This window comes from Pollachius pollachius (assembly GCF_949987615.1).
Source record: "Pollachius pollachius genome assembly, chromosome: 3".
Lineage (NCBI taxonomy): Eukaryota > Metazoa > Chordata > Actinopteri > Gadiformes > Gadidae > Pollachius > Pollachius pollachius.
In genome coordinates, this window is record NC_136936.1 from 2,855,004 (window position 1) to 2,880,282 (window position 25,279).

Genomic DNA, 25,279 nt, shown 5'->3' on the forward strand with positions numbered 1-25,279 from the left:
TCCTCCTCCTGGGCTCCTCCTCCTCCTCCTTGTCTCCTCCTCCTCCTCCTGGTCTCCTCCTCCTCCTCCTCCTGGTCTCCTCCTCCTCCACCTCCTCATCCTCCGTCCCTGGGCCAGGCGTCGGGGCGAGGCGGTTGCCATGGAGACGACTCCACCGGGGACCCCACAGATGTCCTGGAGCGCAGCGCTTGTCGTCGACTTGTTGAATAATGTTTTTATTTTGGACTTGGTACTCAGGTTATGGACTCAGGCTCTCTGCTTCTCCTTCTAGAATGTACATCAAAGTATGACATGTATTTTTGTGTATTATTTATGACATTATTGAAATGTGTTTTTGCAGTGGAAAATAAAAGCGTGGCTTTCGTATGATGAAGCAGGGAACGAGTTGGTGCTTTGAAACGGATCGACCGGCGTTCAGCGAGGAGATTGAGAGAGAGTGGGCGGCGATGAGGAGGTTATCTGTGGCTGAATCCCGCAGGGGAAAGTTGGTTTATATAAGCCCCGAGAGAGCGGCATTAGAGAGGATTAGAAGATGACCGACCTATTGGTTTGAATCTCTGAGCGGTATTACCCACACCTTGTACTGTCATCACGCAATACCAAAACACAGCCAGATGCCCTGGCTTAAAACCTTTCCTCAAATGTTTGTTTTGAGGCTTATTTTTCTCTAATCTAACAGGGATGCCTGAATAAAATATATATTTTTTAATTTTATTGAAGTCTGGTAACGGCTGTAAAGCATCAAAATGTTTGTGCTGTGTTTCAGATTCATCATGGTCTGTGTGGATAAACATTTCCATAATCCTTATTGCGGTCTGGGTAACATTGGTGTTGGTAAGCTGTTTGCTGTTTGCAGGGGGGGGGGGGGGGTAATACGTTTCTCCCCAGAGGAGGAAGGAAGGGTCACGGACATCTCACACCACAGAGAGGAACATGAAAGGCAGTCTGAAGGAACCCTTCGGACGCGTCCAGATGTTCCGCGGGCCTTTGGGGAGGGGTCTGGGGACGGGGGGGACAGGCAGCGACGCAGGAACCAGATCACTCTGGCTCGGCTGCACCCCCGACCTTCCCAGGCTGCAAATTTACGAATCCTACTATGGCCACGCCAATTCCCAGAAAAGACGCCCGCCTCTAATTCTGATTGGTCCGTGACACACGTCACCCCGCCCTATCTTTGATTCGACTACCGCACTTTTACTGGCTTGATATTAGCTGTTAGGGTTGGGGTTAGGGTTAGGGGTAAGCGTTAGGGTTGGGGTTAGGTTGAGGGTTAGGGCAGGGTTAGAACCCTTGTGACGCTCTCGAATGCTCACAGCGAGGGTACCGTAGAGTTCTAAATCGTCCAGTTGAGTTGCATGCAACACGGCCTATCACAGACAGAGTAGGGCGGGACTTGCCGTGGCCATAGTAGGATTCGTAAATACCCTCCCGGGCTGGGGTTCTTCCCCTCTCTTCTGTCTTCTGCGTGGGCGTCTGAAGACGTGCTGGCTCGCGAGTCTCCAGCAGATTGTGTTTCTATTCTCTCGGAGTGGCGATCGCCCAGGAAATGATTTCCCACTGGGGTGCTCGCCTTCAGCGGGTCAAGAGTTTTGGGGTTGACGCGACGACAGCTGTGTTTTGCTTTCCCAACCCCGACAGATGTTTTTTGTTCATTATGGAACAGTTCATTACTGGACTGTTATTAAATGTCAAAGTGCCTCAAAGATATTGTTGTTTTTTCCGTATTCCATTTGTCATTTTAAACCGCATTTCCTGTGTATAAACCATGACTGCTGAATTAAAAAAAATAGAGGAGAGATGTTTCTTAATTGCTTGTCAGACTTAGTTTGTGTGTTTGATTTACTTTTTACTTATTTAGTTTCCTTTTACTTTCCCCCTGTGACCCCCCCCACGGACGCCTAATTAACCTAATTAACCCAATATCTTTAAATTCGGCTCCCCTATTGACATCATGAGGACTTGGCCATTTCAACCAATGAGTGGTTTTACCTGTGATTTCAGTGGTCTCCGGCCCGGCCTTACTGCCACACAGCCGACACATTATCACTGCTAACTTCACAATTAGTGAGGGTGGTCTGGCCGTGGACATTAAAGCGTTGCCTTAAGCGCCCTCTTCAGTGTCGAGGTGCTGATGGGTTCAGAAGACGCTTTTGCTAATGGCTGCCATTTGCGGTAATGGAGCTTTATGCGAGCGCCGTAGAGAGGAACGGTGTTAATGAGAACGCAACAGTAGGTCATTTTGGCAGGAACCTGGGCAGCAGTCTTAGTTCTCGCAGAAACTCTGGAGGGTGTGTGTGTGTGTGTGTGGGGGGGGAGGCAGGAAACCACATGCTGCATGGGGGCGGAGTCACGCCTTAATTCCTGTTTTGTTTACGGAGATATTCTACGAAATAAATTTTGACAGCGGCCATCATCCTCATGGTGTTGAACTGATAACCTTTAAAGACAGTTTACTGCTCCTCGTCAATCACACGCTTACAGACCTCCGCCTCCAGCGACATGATTGATTGACAGAAATATGAAGCGAAAGTGAAACCCTGATTTGTGAGACTAATCACCAAGTTACTGTTGTTTCCTGTTTATTTCAGTGTTATGAAAACAGCAGCGGAGGGCTTTTCAACATGTGTGATTTGTAAAAATAAATAATACATCCTGCTGTCGAATTCCTCTCTGAACCAAAATGTTTTGGTTTATTGAACTTGCTGTTTTATTTTTTTTTGTTAGAGGCAAACTTGAAGCCAATGGCCCATGAGAGAAGTAGTTAAATACAGTGACATCTGTTAGGAGAGCTATAAGATTCTGGTTTTAAGGTGAGGGCAAATGCAAGGATGAGGATTATGTTAAGTGTCAGCGAAGGGGGCGTGACCTTATTCACTGAAAGTTTATTATGAAGATATGCTGACTGAAGCAGGATTTATTGTGTGAGAGAGAGAGAGAGAGTGGGGGGGAGTGAGTGAGAAAGAGAGAGAGAACCCACAACCACCACAATACATTAACCAACAGCAGAGAGAGAGACAGACTGCGTTTCATCAGCATATTGCATTGTCAGCTTCCAGCCTCTATACATGTTAATCACCAGGTGCTGAGATGCCTAAAATAATTATAAATTATAGGTATGATTTATAAGTAGTAATGCAATCCTTGTTGATTGATGATTTGGCATCTGGCAGACGGAAGGTTACAATTAATGTGGACATTATGACATGTTAAAAAACAGATTTAATGAAAGGACTTCCAGTCAGGGAGGCTCAAATATGTGTCATTTTTTAATCTAATCATAAACCATAAATAACTAAATCAAATCACGTCAAGCATGGCGCAAGTTCTGTTTATTACGTTGTACGTTCGGACCGTGTGGTATGACTGAGTTGTGTTCAGACACAGAGCCTCAGAGATTAACTTCAGAAACTGCTCCAGGAGTAACACATTCTGTAAAAACATTCTGTAAAAAAAAGGATGACAGTAATTTCAAGGAGTTGTGTGAAACTATTAATGAAGGGATCATGCGAAACCTCCTTCTCTTTTCTGTGTCGTCCCAACACGGTTGGTGGTCGAGGTTGGACTGTCAACGTTCAAAAACATGAAGACAAAACGTAGCTGTTGGCTCCATCGTGTTTGCCTTACCTTTGATAAATCCTTCTAGGGGACGCCTGGTCTGCATTGTTTTGGTTGAAGAGGAAAGCACATTGTTAGTGATAAATAAGTGATGCCCTCTTTTAAAAAAAAGAATACATTGGACGTGAAATGCGTCTTGATGGATATGCTCCGTGACATGGAGGAGATTGCTTCCGCTGAATGGAGTTCACTTTAATTCAATTAGCCCTTTGTTTAGCTAGCAGCAACCATGAGGGAAGCCAAAGGGCTGCAATCAGCCTGATCCGTCTCGCTGTCTCCCCAGGCCTGAAGCCCTCTCCTCCCTCTATCCACGGGTCAGAATTAAAACCTCAGTGTTCCAGGGCTAAACTAGAGTCTAGGTCGACTCTGAACAAGACTCACTTGTTCAGAGTCGACCTAGACTCTGCAAAGCCTCCCCCCTTACCCCCACAGACTCCTCTTAGGCACTTATTGTATGTTGTACTTCCTGGCCTTTGATGTACGCACGTATTGTACGTTGTACGCCCTGGCACTTAAAAATAGCAATTAGCATTGTGTAGCATCATATCCTAGCTATCTTTGTTGTATACGGGGCATGGGTTAACCCAGCGATGGCTAGTGCTTGGCACTTGGTTCTATGAACCTTACTGTACCGACAGAGATATATTGTTGTTTCTCTTTCTTCTGACAAATGTACTGGTTGTAAGTCGCTTTGGATAAAAGCATCTGCTTAACGCCCTACATGTAAAATCTAAACGTGTTTGGTAATCGACCTTTCGAACAAGTAAATCAAAAAATGCTTATTTTCCTAGTGGAGTTTCAGTTTCAGAGTTTTAGCGTTCCAAAACAGTTCCACCGGTGGTGGGTTGACCCGCGGCCATTTTGGCTGCGTTCAGAATGCATCGGTTGGCCCTGCGGTGCTGTTGGTTCGGCTCTGAGGTGGGCCAGCCGCCTCCGCCGTTTGTCGACAACGGGACGCGTATAGAGCATCGGCGAACCATTACTTTACCATCACCGCTGTATGTAATGTACTGTACTGGACTGGACTGGACTGTACTGGACTGGACTGGACTGCACTGCACTGGACTGGACCGCGCCGTTTCTGCCAACACAATGCTGGGTGAGATTCTGGCCGTTCTTTTGAAGATATAATAGATATAATCAGATATAATAATGAATATTTCATCAGGGTAATAACGGCTTCAGGATGACATCACAGTAAACTCTCGTGCTGCATCTTCACTTTCAGACTCGAGTCTGTTTGATAACGAGCGCCCCACTGGAGGCTGAAGATTGGGAATACTGGGAAGAACTGGGAACACACACACACACACACGCACGCGCGCGCACACGCACACACACACACACACGCACACACACACACACACACACTTACTTGAAGTATGTGGAGCAAGCGGCGGAGAAGTCCGGGTTTTCTCGCGAAGCACAGGTGTGTGCGCGCCTCGCAGCAGCAGCAGCAGCGCCCGACGCCGCGCGTGTAGCTCTGTGCCCGTTCTACCTTCGCCTGGCACGCGCCACGGTGCAGGCACGAGGACGACCGAGGAGGAGGAGGAGGAGGAGGTGGAGGAAGAAGCCAGCGCAGACCCGCCAAAACTATCCCACAACATTAGCATACCGGTTCTCCTAACTGCATTTTCGGTCGGTTGGGCGACGGAGAGAAAGGCGCCATGTCAAAGGAACCGCGGGGCAAAGGTAAGCCGTCGTACGAATTTGGCACGAATTCGTAATATATTCTCGGTGTGCCGCTCGGTTTTCGGGTTTTGGGTTTTGGGTTTTGGGTTTTCCGTTACGGGGGGTGATGAGTCAACCGTGGCTCGTGGTGTGGACGTTCCCGCGCGGAGCGGCTCGTGGAGGTGATCTGTAGGAATGCGTGATGGGAATAACGTGCGCATGAGACGCCGCGACGCCGCGTGCGGTCCACGGAACGGGTCGTGATTAGTGAACAAACTCCCGCGTTCTCCCGCTCACGTGCGGTCACGCGAGGGCGACTTTGCGTGATGTTAAGAACGAACAGGAGAAAAGGTGCGTTAAATGTTAAATCAGTGGTCTGTGGTATTCTTCTGTTTCCAGGCTGTTCTATTTTGGGACGTCGGCGTTAGAAAACTACGACGATGTTAACCCTCTACTAGTCCCAGACATCCCAAAATAGCACAGCCAGAATGGTGTTTAGTGTGGTTTGTAAGGCAGTTCTTCTGTCATGCTAATTTGTTTACCTGGGAATTAGGCTACATGTTATCAGGTACTACAGTAGCTGCACAGCAACCTGGTTGTAGTGGTTATTTAGTTATGCTGTTTGAAACCGTACCAATATATGTGTATGATTCATTGCTTGTGAGGTCTTTGTGTATTTGGAATAATTAAACTTTTTGTTAGGCAGCTGACCTACCTCATCGTGTATTGTGGAATTGTATCTGAGTCACACGGTTTTAAAAGAAGTCGGTCCGTACATTTGGCTGTGGTTTTATTACACTTTCAGTTCAGTGAAACAAATCCGAAATGGCTGGTAATGAGCTAACAGGAGAACCGCGGGAGCTCTTATTAGTCTGGTCCGGGCTTGTCTCGTTCTCGTTCGGTCCTAAAAGGAGAAAGTGTGGCACTGAAGTTGTCCTAGAAACAAGGATACAGCCACGCAAAGAGCAGGCATGCTCGCAGTGAATACAACGTTTTCTCCTTTAACACCGAATCTTCGTTTTGATTGGCTCAGGCACGGGGATGTTTGTACCCAGACCCTCTTAGCCAGGCATGCTAAACCCATCCATCACCCAACTACCTTTACATCTATCTATTCATTCATTCATCCATCCATCCACCCACCTATCCATCCCCCTCCCAACTACCTTTCAATCTATCCATTCACCCATCCATCCATCCACCCACCTTTTCATCCACCCATTCCTCACTTGCCTATTAAGAGTTGCTTGTTAAAACCCAATGGAAATGGAAGACACCCTGAATTAGATTTATGTCCATTGCCGTCACTCACAAACCAGTCTTCAGTGGACGTGCAGACTCTGGAGAGACGCCAACTCAGTCATGGTCTCTGGGGAATAGAAGCGTGCAATTCCTCTTCTGAACTGCCATCGGATCGCTCGGCTGTGGTGTTTTAATGCGTTGCAGGAGTCGTTTGAATCTATTCGAGGGAGGCTATATGGGAACTCCTAACTTCTTGTGGACTGGCGAAGTATATTTAACCACAACTATATTCATGACATTATGTGAGCATCAGATTTTATCGCATTACAAACATTGACAGCATCGAGACAATTTGGTTGGTTTTATTTCTGAATGAAGAAATAGGCTATTGGTTGTCCTGTCGTGTTGGTATTTGGTTATTGTTAACAGTAGTATGTAACAGAGGTTAATGTACACCTCAGGTTCAAAATTATGGCAGTTTCCAGCAATGCTAATTTGCACAATAAAGATAAGATATAAACACCAATCATGAATAAACATACAATCTACAAGATAAGGTTGGGGTCCAAAACTCTGTCAGTGTGTGCTTGTAGTCTCGAGCCCTGACAGGCGTCAAAGCGAACCTTGCTCCTGCAGGTCAACTGCCAGCCTTACAGAAAGCCTATAAAGGATCGGTCGAGTGTACATCCATACATCTTCCTCTTCTACGGCCACAAGACCTCCATCCGTCTTAGTTCTCTATAGGGAGTCGCTGGTGTTTTTCTTATCCACATTACCCTCCACGGGGCCCCTTTTATCTCAGCGAATCAGGAAAAGGTGAACCGCGTGAAAACACCTCGGCTGTATCTGTACTTAAAAAACTAATTTTGTCGATTCAGCCATGAATCAAATTCCTCCCAGCTAATCACAATCAGAGTCATGACGCAACGCACCTCGCTGTAGAAAGCCCTCCTGGCTAATACGACTCAGAGTGTGGGTCGCGGTGGTTATTTCCCCCCAGACTCGGAGACCTGTGACGGGGGGGGGGGGAGGTACATCGGGGGTCGCCTCGGTCCAGTCCGGGAGCTAATCTTTTTTATTACTTTCTGTTTATTGCAACGCACCCGATGGCACGGCCTCACCGTGATGCCAGGGCTGTCCTTTCCTGCTCTGTGCTTGCGTTGTTGTGCCAGCGCCACGCCCCCTTACTAGTTCTGTTTTCAATTTCTCGTAATTGGTATGTGGATCTTAGCTTTTTCCGAATGATAATAACGGGGAAGCTGGCCGGTTGATTTTTTTTATGCTATCTGTGTCTTTTTTCTCTGTCTGTAACGCTCACTCTCTCACTCCCCCGTGGCGAATTATGTCGGGGATCCTGGGCTGATAACGATACTGTTGTTCTGACACTGAAATAGGCTAGTGGTGCTATTTGGTTTATCTGCAGTGGACCAAAAATTGGATAAAGATCATTGTCAAGAGTCCTACCATCAGGGAGGAGGCATACCTCCCGAAAATGTGCCAGGTCTAACAGATACCTGAGGTCATTTGTACCATCAGCTATTGGGCTTCTCAACAAGCTAAGGTCATCTGCTATCCCTGCCCATGTTACAGCACTTATTTTTTTAAGTACACTGCAGCATGGTGGTTCTACATGTGTATTTATGTTCATATCTATTCATTACTTTTTGTATGTGTTGGCTACGTGTTGTAAACCAAATTGCCCCTTGGGGACATTAAAGACTTTTCAATTCAATTCAAAAGAGAGGAGAGGAGGACGAGAAGAGCCCAACAGCATGGTTCTGCTCCAGTGGTCTCTCCTGCTACACTGCCCTATCCCTCCCCTCCGTTATGCAAGGCAGTAGCAGTCTGCTAGGACCCGTTCATTCTCGTTCATCCTAGGCTCTAAAGGGGCCAACGGGTTGCACGTTTTTACGAGGAGTCGTTTGACCTCAAACGACTGGCCTAAGATTAAACTTTAAGACAAAATGATCAGTGGTAAAAGTGGCATTGGTGCGGTTATAAAACTGTAGATTGCTTATCAAATGATGTCTATATACCTGCTCATAGTCTTCATTACCCTAATATTGAAACACATTATCCTTTACAAAAGTCAAGAATCTCTGGGATAGTGACATCACGTGATAGTGCGCGATTATATACCAACCCGATAATGCAAATATTTCAGCCATTTAAGGAAAAAAGCACAACTTTAGAAAACCTACACAGTTCCATCTGACTGACAGCCCACAGGCTGTGGGTTGAAACCCCATTGTTTGCCGTAGGCGGGCAAGGTGCTAAACCAATACACCTGCTGCTCATTGACACGTTCCTCACTTTCCCTTCCAGGACCTCTGTGGTCCTTCAAAGGCTTTGGAATGAACGGGTCCACCGGGCACTAGGCTAGCCTAGTGCCCGGCCATCTATCTAGCCATTTATCTAGAATGTGTTTCTCCTCGAAAGACTCTTTAAAGAACTGGAACAGGTTTTACTTTTGTTGTCCAAAGCAAATCCAGTGTTCCCTCCTGCTTTGTTGGGATTTGGCAACAACACTTACAGCCCTCCACATAACAAATCATTCTCTCTCTCTCTCTCTCTCTCTCTCTCTCTCTCTCTCTCTCTCTCTCTCTCTCTCTCTCTCTCTCTCTCTCTCTCTCTCTCTCTCTCTCTCTAAAATGAGCTGTTCACACCCACAGAATCAGTTTATAATGTGTGTGAACTGTAATAATACAGTTAAGAGTGTAGAATTAAGTCGTCTCTAGCCGAAAGGGCTTGGCCGAAATGGAATACAGTATTCATAAATTAGTTTCAATTAGTGTATAAACTCATGGAAACAAGAATCACTATATTCTAACCCTTGTTCAGAGTTCACCTAGACTCCCCCACCCTCCCTCCCCCCTCATACGGACTTCTTGTATGTCCTGGCACTTAAAAATAGTACAGAGCATTGTGTAGCATCTTATCCTAGCAATCTTTGTTGCTTACGGGGAATGGGTTAACCTAGCGATAGTTAGTGCTTGGCCCTTGTTTCTATGAACATCACCACTGTGCGTGACAGCGATATATTGTTGTTCCTCTTTCTTCTGACAAATGTGCTTCTTGTTAGTCGCTTTGGATAAAAACAAAAAATCGTGCCGTGGTGGTTCGTTGCACCTGCGGAGCGTTGTGTACCCTCCGCCGCCTGTTGTACGCGTCGCGGCCGCCGTACAAACAGCCTGGCGTCGTGTGCTTCACCACATGGCCCTCAGCGGAAGGCCGACCCCCACCGGCAGACGTCGCCGTGTCTCACTGAATTAAACAGCGGCGTGCGCTAATGCATTCTGCCCCCCTGACCTCTTGTCACTGTATTTGAGCATACAAAGCAGTGTTAATTTAAAAGTAATGGCCGTTTGTCATGGGGAGGCACACGAGGTCTGTGTCTCAGCGCGCAGGCAGCTGCCCCCAACGCCGCGGCCGCTCAGCGGATCAGGAGTGAGGCTAGGGCTAGGGGGGGGAGGGGTGTGTCTGGGGTGTCTCTCTTACCTGGCACCCCAGGAACCCTATCTGCTACAGGGTACGAGGGGACGGGAGGGGGGGGCGACATTATCGTTTTGCAGCGGGCGGCAGGTTCCTGGTTCGATCCCCGGCTACCCACAAGCCAAGAGTGGAGGTCTCCCTGAGCGAGACGCCGTACCCCAGCTGTCCCGAAGGGCCAGCTGGGGTACGGCGGACAGAGCTGTCGGGGTATGGACGGGGTGAGGCGTGACGTGTGAAGCGCTCTGAGCGGCCATAGGTCAGAACAGTGCCATACTAATGCACTCCATCCACCATCGCTCACCATAGGGGGCGGTGCCATGTGGCACTCCGACGGACACAGGGAGGGTGGCTCTCCTTAGTGGCGCAACGGCTCACAGCGGACTTGTTTACATTTGCATTTAGGGCGTTTGGCAGACGCTTTTATCCAAAGCGACTTACAATTCTGTAATGCTGACAAGTACATTTGTCAGAAGACGGAGAGAGAACAGTATGTCTCTGTCTGTACTGTAATGATGCTGAGCACTATTTTTAAGTGCCAGGACGTACAACAGACAATAAGTGTGTACACTAAGTGGTAGGACGTACAACACACAATAACCGCGTAAGAGGGATGGGGGGGGCTTTGCAGAGTCTAGGTGAACTCATATTTAGAACACAGTTGTGCAACAGTGGACCCTAATATTGGGGAGGATGGGATTTCTGAAGTACTCCGCGTAACAATGACTAATGGAAACCCTAGCCTTACGGTAATTACTATGCTGAAGTGATGCGGTACGTTTTACAGAATCACAAGTGGTGGGTGGACCGCTCCTCTCAATCCACCGTTTCATAGTTTTATGTCTGGAAAAGAGGCAGAAAAAGGTTCCCCTAACCCCCCCCCAGAGACAGGGCCGTGCTGCTGGCCCAGCTGTCGTTGGGGTTGTGCTGCTTTCTCCACGCTGCCACACCGTCCGTCTGACCATCTTGTTACACACAACTCACCGGAGACCCTGTATCCCTAGGAGTGTGTGAGTGAGAAGTGTGTGTGTGTGTGTGTTTGTGTGATGTATGTGTGTGTGTGCATGACGTGTGTGTGTCTGTGTGTATGTGTGAGTGACGTGTGTGTGTGTGTGTGTGTGTGTGTGTGTGTGGTGTGTATGTGTGTGTCTGGGACACGTGACTGTTACATGTGTACGTGTGACTAACTTGAGTGTGTATGTGTGTGTGTGTGTGTGTGTGTGACCCCTCACTTGCCACGGCCCCACCATGCCCCCATGTTCGGGTTGTGCCCCTTCCATTCGTACCAGGCTGCCTGGAACCGGCTTCTGTCCCCCCATCGTCACCAGCAGCTGTACGGCCAACACCCCCCCTGCACACGACCCAGACCAAAAATAACAGCCAGAGAGAAAATGGATGGGTAGACGGCGGTCATAACATAGCAGCTCTGATTACCGGCGTACCTTCCACCAGGCCTGCCGGCGGTGCATCGCCCTTTCATCAGGGCGCCGTACTCTCAGCCTCATCGCCCTCCGTCCCCCCCCCCCCCCCGAGCTGTACACCGCCGGCCACGCCCCGCCGGCACACTCGCAGTCGTCACGATGTCTGTGAAACTAGGCCAGGGCACTTCGCTCAGAGTCAGAGACTCCCCCTGATGGATCTGCGGAGCTCCGTGGAGATGGAGGTGGGCTGACCCCGGCAAGGGAGGAGTAGCCGAGGGGGGAGGTGAAGAAAAAGAAGGGCGAGGACCTTTCACGTCAAGGGGTGACGAGCGAGTGATTTAGCTTCCCGGACCAAGATTAATCTTTTTCTCATTGGACGAGGTAATGGATTTTAATTGTGTGCCAGAACGGGCTTTAATTAAATCTGTGGAGGGGCTTTTTTAAAAGCTATTTCCAATTCACGGCTCCTGCACCCATTCCCCCCCCCCCCCCCCCCCCCCCCCCCCCCCCCCCACACACACACACACACACACACACACACACACACACACACACACACACACACACACACACACACACACACACACACACACACACACACACACACACACGCACACACACGCACGCACATACACACTGACACACAGACACAGTGCAGCATGCCAGGGCATTGTTGTGCGCTGTGTGTGCATTGGGCCTATGTGTTGCCGTGAGAGACGGAAAGATCTTCTCATATCCGCTCCGTTCACGCTCGGGAAAAGCATTACAGGCTCTCCTCTTTATATGATACATGGCAGCGGGGCAGGGCACTGAGTCCACCAGTTTATTGTGATCCATGGCAGACACCGACTCAATATACTCCTGCTTGTCTCCCTGCAGCCTGCAGAGAGCTGTGGCGGCCTTCTGGGTGCCCTTTTGTTTTTTCGGTGGGGGTGGGGGGGAGGAGCGGTGTGTGTCTCCCGTCGATGGAGAGATTTATAGCGTGCTAATTTTAACGTGCGACTACCTGCAAAACGGGGGGAGTGAAGCGGTTAAAATGGCTTGATTGAGAAGTCACCCCCCCCCCCCCATATCTTACGTCGGTAACCTGTCCCGTTACTGCATGATTTAAAACACAGAGACCTTTTTTTTAAAAGGTCAGCTTTAGCATTTAATCAATTTAATAATGAGGATGTCCGTGTGTCCCAAAAGGTTGTTACTGCCTTACCTCATGCAGGAGGGCGAGGTAAGGCAGAACGAGAACGGTGAGGCAGTATAGTCCGCCGAAGCAGAACCCGGTTGGGGCTTTTTAGGGCTAGAAATCGATCTGCTTTTTGTGTGAAAATAGCAGGAAGGACGAAAGCACCCAGACGGCATAATACAAGCCATTTAAAAAGGTCATTCCGTACCCAAACCCTGTGTCTGGACCGACTGGGCTAGCTGTAATCATGTTTTGGGGGTTGATATTAAGTGAAACTAACAAGATGATTCGACAATGCTGCTTGCTCATTACATTGCGGATGTGTACTTAACGTGCATAATTCAATTTCTGTGGTCTCACTAGAGCATAGTTGGGAAATTATCATACTTTCACTCAAATTCGTGTTGTCCACTTTATGGCCTTTTTAAGGAAATATGCTCTGCATACAAACTTTAATATTCAAGGGAATGAGAGCCTATTGGAGCCGAAGCTGGCCAACAGTTCAAGAAAACCCCAACCCGCTTTTATGGAAATCCCTCAGAAGATAATGCATCCGGGATTCAATGCGACTGAGCCCGTGAAATATGAGATCATACGCTTTTGGCCCAAGGCGTAGCTTTCTGCCAAGAAGCACAAACAGCATTTATGTGTATGTATCTCACTCTGCCTGCCTTTTGCATCGTTATTAAATGCTTCTGAGTCTGAAATGTCCCCCATGTGTATGTGTGCGTGTGTGTGTGTATGTAACGTGTGTGTGTGTGTGTGTGTGTATGTATGTGTGTGTGTAACGTGTGTGTGTGATATTTCTTATTGCCTCAAAGGGAGAAAACCATCACTAATTCAATACACATATATTATGTAGCCTAGCCATGAGAGCCATCTCTGTGACTAAGCTATGGATGCATTCAGTCTGAATGACGATGAATGGCGAGGCGTCAGTCTGTTGGCACCGTCTGTCATAGGAACAATACGCTTCGTGAGGGGAGGGTACCCTTTGACGCTGATCATAGAGAGAGAGTCAAAGGTATAAATGAAAGTCTTAAGAATCTACTTCAAGTGTTTTGTTGCCTCTGAAGTTTCCGGCTTCCAGCCACAAAGACACACACAGACACACAGAGATCGAGACCCACGGACACACACAGACACACGGAACACAGACACACGGACGCACAGACGCAGGTTGACGGACACACGGACACACAGACACACGCGCAGATACACACAGACACATCAACAGACACACGGACACACAGACACACTTACACGGACGGACACACAGACACACGGAGGCACAGACACACGGACACACGGACACACAGACAAACACACGGACGCACGGACACGCTTCTTAAGGCTGGGGTCATCGGTCTCCTGGTCCCTGACTCTCGCCAGGTCTCTCCCGTCCGTGTTTGGTGGTTCTTCCATGCGTTCCTCCAACGCTCCGCTCGCTGCTGGCGGTCCGGCCACAGGCTTCAAAGGAGGTCTGAGGGAGCCGGGGGGGTGCAGGCACTATTCCAGGGTCTCCGCCCCCTCCTCCCCAGACCCAGAGCTCAGCGGGTTGCCAGGTTGTGGACACCGGACGGACAGAAGCGCAAGACGAGCCAAGCGCAACATTATACTTTGAGAATAGTGCGAATGTTATATTCTAAAAATGAGCCGCGACGATGAGTCCTTAATGTAAGTCGACGGCTAATGTACACGTTACATTTAAAACCCAATCATTCGGCATACGTCTTGAAATCCATCCAGGCTTTCTGTCGCTGTCTCGGTCATTAAGATGCAACTCCGACCCTCAAGTGCTTTTGTTTTAGCAGAGCTCGGGTCATGAAGCATTTTCCGAAGAGGGCCAGGCTTTTGAGGTCAGGTAGAATCTGGTTAAAATTCAGTCCATCCAGGTTGTTTGCCTGCTTCCATGGCAACAGCACGCTGTGTCTGCCAATTTGTTTCATATCTGGCAACCTGAGAATAGTGATTCTAGCACGGGGGACAAAACATGAACAAAACGTTCCGACCCGGAAGGGGAATTACGAAGGAGAACGTACTGGTTGTAGCGTTGATGTCTGAGCATGTTTTACAAGCAGGTATAGTATCTGTATTAAGTTCAGAGTCATTAGTGTTAATCAGTGTAATTTGTTCAGAGGAATGTTTCCGAAATGCAAAGACACAAAACAAGATAACAACAACGAGACCACAAACAATAATAATATCTATAACGAGACCACAAACAAAAATAACAACAACAATGAGACCTTGAAACAAAAATAACAACAACAATAAGACCACAAACAAAAAATAACAACAACAATGAGACCTTGAAACAAAAATAACAACAACAATAAGACCACAAACAAAAAAACAACGATGAGACCACAAACAAAAACAACAACAATGATGAGACCACAAACAACAAGAACAACAACGTTGTCAGGTCTAACAGACGTGCAGAGGTCCTTGCCTCCATGGCTGATTGGTATGCTGCTTGTTCCTCCTCCTCACTGTCCTGTTATCCCACATCTTCTTTGATCCGACAAAAGTGAAAGTGAAACCAAAACATGGCCGCCGCACAACGCCGTTCACCTGAGTTAGCCTGGCTATTACCGGACCAAGCTCAATCGTAGATTGCACGTTGGTCTGGGGAGGCTGCTGTCATTTTCTTCAGCACAAGAGGCGTGATCAACGGGCCTAGTTCAACTGACTCTGTACGCGATTGGCTGCTTGTGGTTGCTTCCCTGTTGTCATTGTGTTAAACAAGCCAATAGCGCGCCAGGAGGGGAAGCCAGCTTGGTGATTGGCTCCCGCAAAAACGTATTGGAAGCAGAAAGAAATGTATCGCTCTTCTCCAGACCCTTCTGCAGGGCGGATTCAAAACGCCGGTAGAACGGGCGGGGGGGGGGGGTGGTTACCCAGTCTACACCTGAGTGTCTCCGACTAACGAAGTGCTGACGGTCTCTGTTCTCCCTCAGCCTCGGCCCGGAAGCACAGCGCCGCCCACTGGTGCCTGCAGAACATCGCGCAGGAGTCCGTCGACAGCTCCGACGAGGAGTTCTTCGATGCAAAAGGTTGGTGGCGATTTTTCCAAGTATAATGTATAATGTGATGCTGCCTCTTGGAAAGTGGAAAGCTGTGCAAATGCCGCTTATTTTGTCGCCTTCAACATTCACTTATTCACTTAGTTCATTGACATTTATTTTTAGGACATAGTTTTAGGACGCTTTTATCCGAAGCGACTGACAATAAGTTAATTTGTCAGAAGAAAGAGAAACATTTTATCGATGTCGGTACATTAAGGATGTTCATAGAACCAGGTGCCAAGCACTAACAATCACTAGGTTAACCCATTCCCCGTATACAACAAAGACAGCTAGGATAAGATACTACACGATGCTAAGTACTATTTTTAAGTGCAAGGACGTACAACATACAATAAGTGCGTACATTAAGTGCCCGACAAATTAAATGTCAACAGGGGAAACTGGTGGAGAATTCCACATTGAGGAAGCACAAGTTGTTTGGAAGCTCCGGCCGTAGACTGATTGAGACATACTTGCACACTTATCGAACTCGAAGCACTAACCTCACCCTGGTTGGATGATTGCACTGGTGAATGGTACTTCTGGGGGGGGGGGCAAACACACGCCTGAAATGCGTTCCTTGCAAACACACGCCTGTTTGCAAGGAACACATTTCTACCAAGCATAAAAGTTAAACCAATTCAAGGTTGGAGTAGCAATTCTCTTTATCTTTATCACAAACACATCAAACCACAAAACGCAAGAAACCAGGGGGGATATTGCGGCAGTTCTTCAGTGAGACAAACAGCCCACGTGGCTGTTTTACAAACGGATTCTTCACGCGTGTATGCGTTCCGGGGACTTGTTCTGCCGCCGCTGTGTTGAGAGTTTCCGCCGCCATGTCGTGTGGAGTTGTGATGGACGGCCCGCAAACATGTTTACATCGCGCTAGTGAAATATTTATCTGATGACATCTCTAAAAGCGGAACAGCACAGCACTTGAGATGCACACGATTATGTCCACCCACAGCCCTCTGGAAGGCATTGGGGGTGTGTGGGGGTGTGTGGGGGGTATCATGTAGTGTGTGTCATGTAAAGATACAAACATAGACCTCTCTAATCGCTCCATCATCACATACTCGCTGTCTCCAGCAAGCATTATTTCTGCTCCTTAATCGCAATTATGCTGAGAGAGGATAGACAGGGATGCAGTGAGAGAGAGAGTGAGAGTGAGAGAGAGAGAGAGAGAGAGAGAGAGAGAGAGAGAGAGAGAGAGAGAGAGATCCCCAGTGAGAGGTTCAATGAGAGAGAGGGAGAGAGAGAGATGGACTGAGCAAGAGATGATTGGGAGATGATCAATACAGTGACCTTCATTTCTGTAATGGCCGAGCAGTGGGAGAATCTCCATCGTACAAAGTGAGAATGGACTGGAGCCAGCATGCGGTTCTGATGCTCCCTCCCCTCCTCTCGCCCACATCGTGCTTGTTTTATTCTGTATTCAAATCGGGGGACCCATACCCGTAACAAACAAGCCTTCAGGCCCAACGTTGTTATTCAAATGCGCCTCCTCCATTTTGGTTCATCTTCAAACACAGACCTGAGTGCGGCGGGGCGGTTCTCTCCTGCTGCCTCGGAGGGGTGTGCGCGCGGTAGGACCTCGGACCCCCAGGTGGCAGTACGGACGGCTGAGTCATGGCCCCTCGGCCAGAGAGCACGCGGCGGCGCTCCGCCACGCGGCCTCGTTTAGGATGCAGATCGTGGCGCAGGGTCGATTCAGAAACACCGTGTTTCTTTGGGCTTTGGAGTGCACATGTGCAGACACACACACAGGTACACCACGCGCGCACACATGCACAAGCGTGCAAACATGCAGACGCGCACACGCGCGCACACGCATGCACACAGACACACACATGCACACATGCAGACACACACACACACACATGCCCACGCACGCACGCACGCACAAAGGCAGACACACACACACACACACACACGCGCGCATGCACAAATGCAGATACACTCGCACACACACACACACACACACACACACACACACACACACACACACACACACACACACACACACACACAAACCTCCCAGACCCCTATGTAGAACAAAAACATCCTCAAAAGCACCAAATCTAGTTGGGAAAGATAATAGATGTAATATTATTACATAAAAAACACTGAATACCGAATTTCTACTGAAAGAAACATAAGAGGAAGAGAAGGGCGAAGTGTAAACAGAGGGATGTGTTTACCTCACTTGAGTCTTCTGCAAGCGAGTCACGCGCAACATAAACATAACCGTCCTGTCTCAGAAATACTCTTCCTTAAAAGGCGAACTCAAACAAGGCCACTGAATGTCAGTTTACATCTAGCCCGCCCCACAAACGCTGCTCTGTTTCCTGGCACGAGAACTCCGTGCTGGGTCTAGAGTCAGACCTGACAGACTAGCCCAGACCCGTAATGTGGTGAAAACACATTTCAATCCCTGGCTGGACATGTTCTGATGCTGGTCTGGTACATTTGGTCAGATGTTATGTTTAGAACAATGGGATTGCTAGTCAGTTCACTGGTGAGTCTTCCATTTATTTACACCGTGGGGGGGACGGTGGGTTGGCATGTGGTTCAGGAGGTAGAGCGGGTTGACTGGTAACCGGAAGGTTGCTAGTTTGATCCCCGGCTCCTCTTAGCCGAGTGTCGAGGTGTCCCTGAGCAAAATACCTCATCCTTACTCATCCGGGCGAGCTGGCAGTCGCCTTGCGTGTTTGAAACCGCCGTCGGTGTGTGAATGAATGGGTGAATGTTAGGCAGTGTTGTAAAGCGCTTTGAGTGGCCACTTTGAGGAAAGCTCCATACAAATGCAGTCCATTCACCATTTAACATGGACACACGTACACACAAACGCACAGCTTGTGACGACATACAGTGAAACAAGTCTAGCCCATCATAAGTAGAGTACACTTCAGTTACAACGCCCGTTATGAAGCACAATGACTCATGCTCATCCAACACACGCTTAACGCTCTCTGGGAGAACTTGCACAACAAAAAAGTGGAGTTGGACAATTAGTGAACACAGCAGAGAGGTTGGGGTTTGGATCCCTCACACCCCCCCGTGGTCCTTTGAGCAAAACACGGAAAACAGATGTGAGGGAAAGGAACGAAGATCAACGGGAAGAAATAAAAACAGATGTGTTGTGTCTGTTGTGTCATCCATGATCATAAGTCAGGCAGCCCGACCACAACCACGATTAAATGTGTGTGAGGAAACGAGAGTTGAGGGGTGACTTCTCGGAGGCTCTCTTAGAGGTCCAGAGATGTTTTTTCTCAGTCGTTTAGCCTCGTTCTCCTCTGGCGTTTTGTCTCTGAACGTGTTTTGACTTCTCTCTGTGGGGCCTCTGCATCGTCCCCCCTGTGAGTCTGAGACTCTAAAGCGAGCTAAAGACACACACTCGCGTGCACACACGCACACACGCACACATACACACACACACACACACAAACACAGTGTTTTCTAAAGAATCTGACACAACCATAGTGTTTTCAAAAGACACAGACACACACACACACACACACACACACACACACACTCCTGAGCACATGCGCTGAAGCAGCACAAGGAAAAATGTTCGGTTTAGTTAACGGATTTAGTTGCGCATGTCAGACGGAATCTGTGTTTTATTAATACATCCATGTAATATTTATCGTGCCTCCGGAAGCCGGGCGACAGAAGCTGGCAGTCACCCATTTGATAAATGTTTAAGTGTTGAGGCGCCTTGGTGAAGCGAACTCCTCCACTCTGTCGTAGCGGGGAAGGAGCCATCAGGGAATCTACAGGGGCCGGTGCTACGCACAGCACTCGGACCTCTCTCTCTCTCTCTCTCTCTCTCTCTCTCTCTCTCTCTCTCTCTCTCTCTCTCTCTCTCTCTCTCTCTCTCTCTCTCGACTGCTCTCTCTCTCTCTCTCTCCCTCTCTCTCTCTCTCTCGACTGCTCTCTCTCTCTCTCTCTCTCTCTCTCTCTCTCTCTCTCTCTCGACTGCTCTCTCTCTCTCTCTCTCTCGACTGCTCTCTCTCTCTCTCTCCCTCTCTCTCTCTCTCTCCACTGCTCTCTCTCTACCTCTCTCTCTCTGTACCGCTCCCTCTCTCTCTTTACCCCTCTCTCTCATTACCTCTCTTGCTACCGCTCTCTCTCCCTCTCGTTCTCTACCTCTCTCTCTCTCTTGTTCCCCACCTCCCTCTCCCTACCTCTCTCTCTGTACGTCTCTCCCTCTGGCTCTTACTCTCAATCTCACCCTTCTCTCTCTACCTCTCGCTTCTCTCTCTCCCTCTGGCTCTTACTCTCAATCTCCCTCTTCTCTCTCAATTTTCCTTCAACTCTGAAGAGCTTTATTGGCATGGAAGATAAACATTTGCAAAGCCAAAGTAGTGTCTCTTTCCCTCTTCCTTTCTGTATGTCAGCTCTATGTCTCTCTTCCATCTATCTCCCAGACCAGACTTTAGGGTGAGGCCTTGAGCTGGTCCGATGACAGACAGGCTGGATTCGAACAGACAAGCTCCAGTCTTGGTGAACCGGCTGTTTAACCTTCTTTCGCTTCCAATTTGCTCCGACCAACGATCTTGTCGGGGGGCTTGATGCTGTTGCTGAACATTACATGGGATGGATCCCAACCCCAACAGACGGGCTGCGGCTGATCTCCACTTCAGAAGAGGACTGATAACTCAAACGACTGGATCCCATCCTCATATACCTGCTTGGCCATAAACCAACACACACACTTGGCCAGCACGGGTAGACTGAATGTTTCCCATGGTCGTGGAAAGACAGGCTATATATAAACATTCCTTATGATCGTCTTCTGAAACCACCACCTTGCCACAACCAGAGTTTCATTGGAAGAAAATCTCTGTAATAAAACAGGAAACACTGCATTCGCCCCCTGAGATTACCATCTTTATTTCATGCCTCTCTGTGTATCTCTCCGTCTCTCGTGTCTGTAGATATCTCTCTCTCTCTCTCTCTCTCCATCTCTCATGTGTATGCAGATCTCTCTCTCTCTCTCTCTCTCTCTGTTTCTCATGTATCTCCCTCTCAGCATGTCTTTGTCTCTCTCCCTGCCTGCCGGCCCAAGTGTGTGTGATGCAGTCTGGACGCCTCCCAGCCGCTGTCAGGTTCTCTTCTGCTGCGATCCCTCAGGTTCTCCTCTGCTGACGTTCCCTCAGGTCCTCCTGTGCTGACGTTCCCTCAGGTTCTCCTGTGCTGACGTTCCCTCATGCTCCGCAGCGACAGCCTGCCGTGCAGACAGCAGACGCAGAACGAACCCCGAGGGGCTCGGTCGACCATAAATCATCCAATCGATGCATTGCGCTTCACATTTTTCAAATCAATATTGATTTGGCATCGGTCGGTCGTTGTGATGGTGTCTTAGCTTTCCCGGGTCAATGCACAGAGCACCTGACTCATCGGGGACACGTGTAGAATGAGTTTAGAGTGTGGTCAGTGCCTCTCGGTTGAGTCACTGGGGTTCACTGGCCTGAACTGTGTCGAGCAGGGCTGTGTGACTCATTTCGTTGAACACAATGTGTTGTTGAATGGCGCTTTCTAAGCCTGGCCATTTGCATTTAAAGCACAGTGGGGGCGTGTGTTTACGTGCCACAGGTTCAACTCAATAGACTTTAGAGACACCAGGGTTTGATTACAGCACAGAGTGTTGCACCGACACTTTTTCCACGTCTTTATGTTCATATTGTTTTTGTATACATATGAACAAATGCGCATTTAGGTGCTTTATTTCAGTGCATGACGGGATATAGTGCTTTGAATGGTTTATTCTTTGCTTTATGAAGAATAAGGAAATGGTGAAATAAGTTTTAGATCAATTCGCTCTAAACAATACCAATAATGCACAAAGTATTGTATTCTTTTATGAATTATCTTGGAATTTCTGTCACCTGTATATATAAATATTGTGTCCCCCTCCCACAGTAGCAATACACAGTATACATTCAATGTGCATACAATATGCTTGTGTGGCTGCAACACGATGCATCTATAATAATAACGGTGCATATATAATCATATACAGTACATCTCCATTTCCTGTCTTGGCATGCTTTATTGCAAGAGTTGCGACACGTGATTTGACGTATATAGTGATGTTTTAGGTAATGGTGTTGGATTTGTAATAATATGGGATTGGAAGTCGGATGGGATTTGTAATGCAAACAGAAATCTAACTGATTATCTCATCCCAGCTCAAAGGAAAAGGTCAGCTGTGTGTGACGCCCGGTGGGGGACGATGTAAAACAATCAGCTCACCAATTGCCCTTCATTACTCTGCGAGGTTAGGTCACATCGTAGTCTGAAGAACAACGGCTGATTCCCAGTCTCATTACCGGAATATCTTAACGAAACAATGCTGCTGTGTTTTGTCTCTGTGACCCTGAAGATTCTTTAACATTCACAGCACACACACACGCACACTCGCGCACGAATGCATCCACACACACACACACACACACACACACACGTTGTTTTTTGTCTCTATGACTCTGAAGATTCTTTAAGATTCACAACAAAAACACATACGCGTACACATCCACAACACGCACACACACATATAGAAACAGACTCACACACACACACAAACAGGTCCTGACAGCTCCTCCGGTGGTGCCTAGTGTGGATGACGAAGCCGTGGTTTTAAGACGGCTGCCAGGCATCACAGGAGCCTACCCCGACACACACCCCCCCCCCCCCCCCCCCCGCGAGGGAGGGCATTCGCGTTTTAAGGGCGTTTAATTCCACTTCCCAGCATCCTGACGACATTTTACTTTGTATTCGTTTTCCTTTTGAACTCTCGGTCCAAAAATCGAAATAAATGTATTTCCTTTAGTGCGAGGGCAGCTCTTGATGATGTCACCTTGTTCCTGCATTGATTTCTGCATCTGCCCCATGATGGATGAAACTAATATTGAAGCGTGGGCAGTAAAAGGTTTTTATAGCCCGAATAAAACATGAACCAGAGCAGGATTTAGTGTTTTTTGTTTTGGAGCCGCCTTTAGCAGCCGGCTTCGCCTGGCATTGAAGTGGTCGTTGAGATGCACACCCTGAGAAGGTACTATTAGATTCAGAAGTACCATAGAGGTACTATTCAGAACGAATGATGAGGAAGAGTCATCTCTGATCCGGAGATATGGCCCCTTTACCTTAACTTATTTATTTTAAAAGGTTCTACGTTTATCAGATACAAAAGGTGGATCTGCTCTACTCATTTACATATAGGGCATTTAGCAGACGCTTTTATCCAAAGCAACTTACAATAAGTACTTTTGTCAAAAGAGAGAGAAATAACAATCTATCGCTGTCGGTACAGTAAGGATGTTCATAGAACCAAGTGCCGAGCACTAACAAGCGCTAGGTTGACCCATTCCCCGTATACAACAAAGATAGCTAGGGTAATATGCTACACGATGAAAAGTACTATTTTTTAAGTGCAAGGACGTATAACATACAATAATTGTGTAAGAGAGGTGGGGGGGGGGAGGCTAGGCAGAGCGACACATGATTTACCCTGCGGTGCACGAAGCGTTTACAGTGCATCCATCAGAAACATTCCCCCAGTGGGAATCGAACACCTCATCTTGGCTGCTTGGCTGTACACGATCACTCGGAACAGATTTATCTTCTCAGTTCTGCGCCCACGTGTTCAATATGTGCACGTTGGTTAGTCAAGCTCTGGTTTCCCGGCTCCTGAGCGAAGTGGACCCGTCGGCCGGTGGCTGCTCAGTCCATCCAGGCACACACACACACACACACACACGCACACACACACACACAAACACACACACACACACACACACACACACACACACACACACAGAATACCTCTCAACCTTTCAACTATCACCCTTTTAACTCTCACCTACCAACCATTCACCTATCAACCATTCACCCTATCAGGGGCACGCCCAAGATCATGTTTTAGACCCTGCATGGGATACGAGTTTACCCGGAAGAGTGTTAAATCCTTCTTTCCTTTATTGTGATCAACGGCACCTTTCCAGCAGATCAATCCAAAGCATACGGCCTCTATGGCTGGGCGGTTGGCATTATCGGCTGCGTGTGAATCCATTCTTTGTTACACGAGGACATGAATGAATAACGACACCGCAGTGAGGGACTTGAGGGAGCGCAATGTTTTTGGCTGTTTGCAGGACTTAATGCTCGCATTTCGGAGATGGATTGTTGCCGAACGAAGCCAAAGTGTTTTGAAAACAACAGCAATTAGGTTGCAGAAGTCCTCACCACGGACCCGCTTTCTTCAGTTCTTCATGTATTATACCGTAACAAAGTCTCTTGCTTCAGGTTTGTAGATAAGGATTCATGGCGCTGGTTCTCCAAGTTGCCATGCGTGCGTGGCTCGTTTCACCTGAGTCCAATCAGCCTGACTCAGGCCAGGTGAGGCTGCCTAAACCAGCCATCATCCACACACACTCACACTAACGTCGTTGGCAGAAGTATTTTAGCAGAGTTAGAAAGAGTAGAAATGATTTCCACTGTGTCTTTTCTCCTTCCTGTGCCTAATGAAATTATGAACTGATTATATTTAATACATGGGGAATATAATGGGATTGAATTGGTATATTCTGTTTCTAAAGCATAGAAAACATCCAGGTGTTTTGTTAATACATCAAAGGAACCATTACCCCAAGTATCCACCGTGATGTTTTTTATCAGAATGATATCGAGAAAGTTTGTGTAAGAACATAAACACTGCTTAGCAAGGGGATCAATATCGCTTGGTCATATTTTATAAGAACTCTTCAAATTTCTGAATTAGCCAGAGTCGAAGGAGAGACCGAAGGGCTGGCTTGTTAAGAGGGGCTATGTTTAGTATGGAGTGGTCCTCCTGAGATAAGGATCAGTTGGTAGTTAGCAGTAATTCACATGGATTTTCCAATAATGTTCAAATCTGTAAAAGTCATTTACATTTATAGTCACATTTAGGGCGTCTTGCAGATGCTTTTATCCAAAGCGACTTAGATAAGTGCATTTGTTGGAAGAAGGAGAATATCGCTGTCAGTACAGTAAGGATGTTCATAGAACCAAGTGCCAAGCACTAACAATTACTAGGTTAACCAATTCCTTGTATCTAACAAAGACATCTAGGATAAGATGCTAAACGATGCCTGGTACTGTTTTTCAGTGCCACGACATACAACATACAATAAGTGTGTACATTAGGTCCTACTGTATTTTCATCAAACACTTCCATCCCCCTGCTTCTTTAGTTCTGGCACTGAGCAAGTGCCATCGTGGTCCTGTGTTTAATGCTGTCGATTACGGCCTCGCCGAAGGACGGTCGAAACCTTTTTGCACGTTTTAATCCTGAAAGCGATCCCTTTTTATGCATCACAGGGGGAGTTGAATGAAAGTCAAAAACTAAATGAAAACCGCTGGCATTGCTGTCTGTACCAGGGTAAACCATGAGGACAATTGGGGACGCGGGGAACAAATTGGATGGAAAAGGTCACTGGTGGCGTTTCTGCTTAAGGTTTAAACGTTCAAACCCGTGCTCCTCCACCTCTCCTGTCCCCTTCACTTCGGTTTTAGTCCTCCTCGGCTGACAGGCTGAAGGACAC

General features: G+C 47.8%; 1 protein-coding gene across 1 annotated transcript in view; it reads left to right on the forward strand.

The window, feature by feature from the left end:
• The first annotated feature begins 5,193 nt into the window (after positions 1-5,193).
• Positions 5,194-25,279, forward strand: part of pitpnm3 (PITPNM family member 3) — a 97,318-nt gene continuing 77,232 nt past the window's right edge. Inside the window, 2 exon segments of the mRNA XM_079733433.1 lie at positions 5,194-5,307; positions 15,582-15,677. Of these exon segments, the coding sequence (XP_079589559.1) occupies positions 5,283-5,307; positions 15,582-15,677 (121 nt within the window). The 5' untranslated portion in view covers positions 5,194-5,282.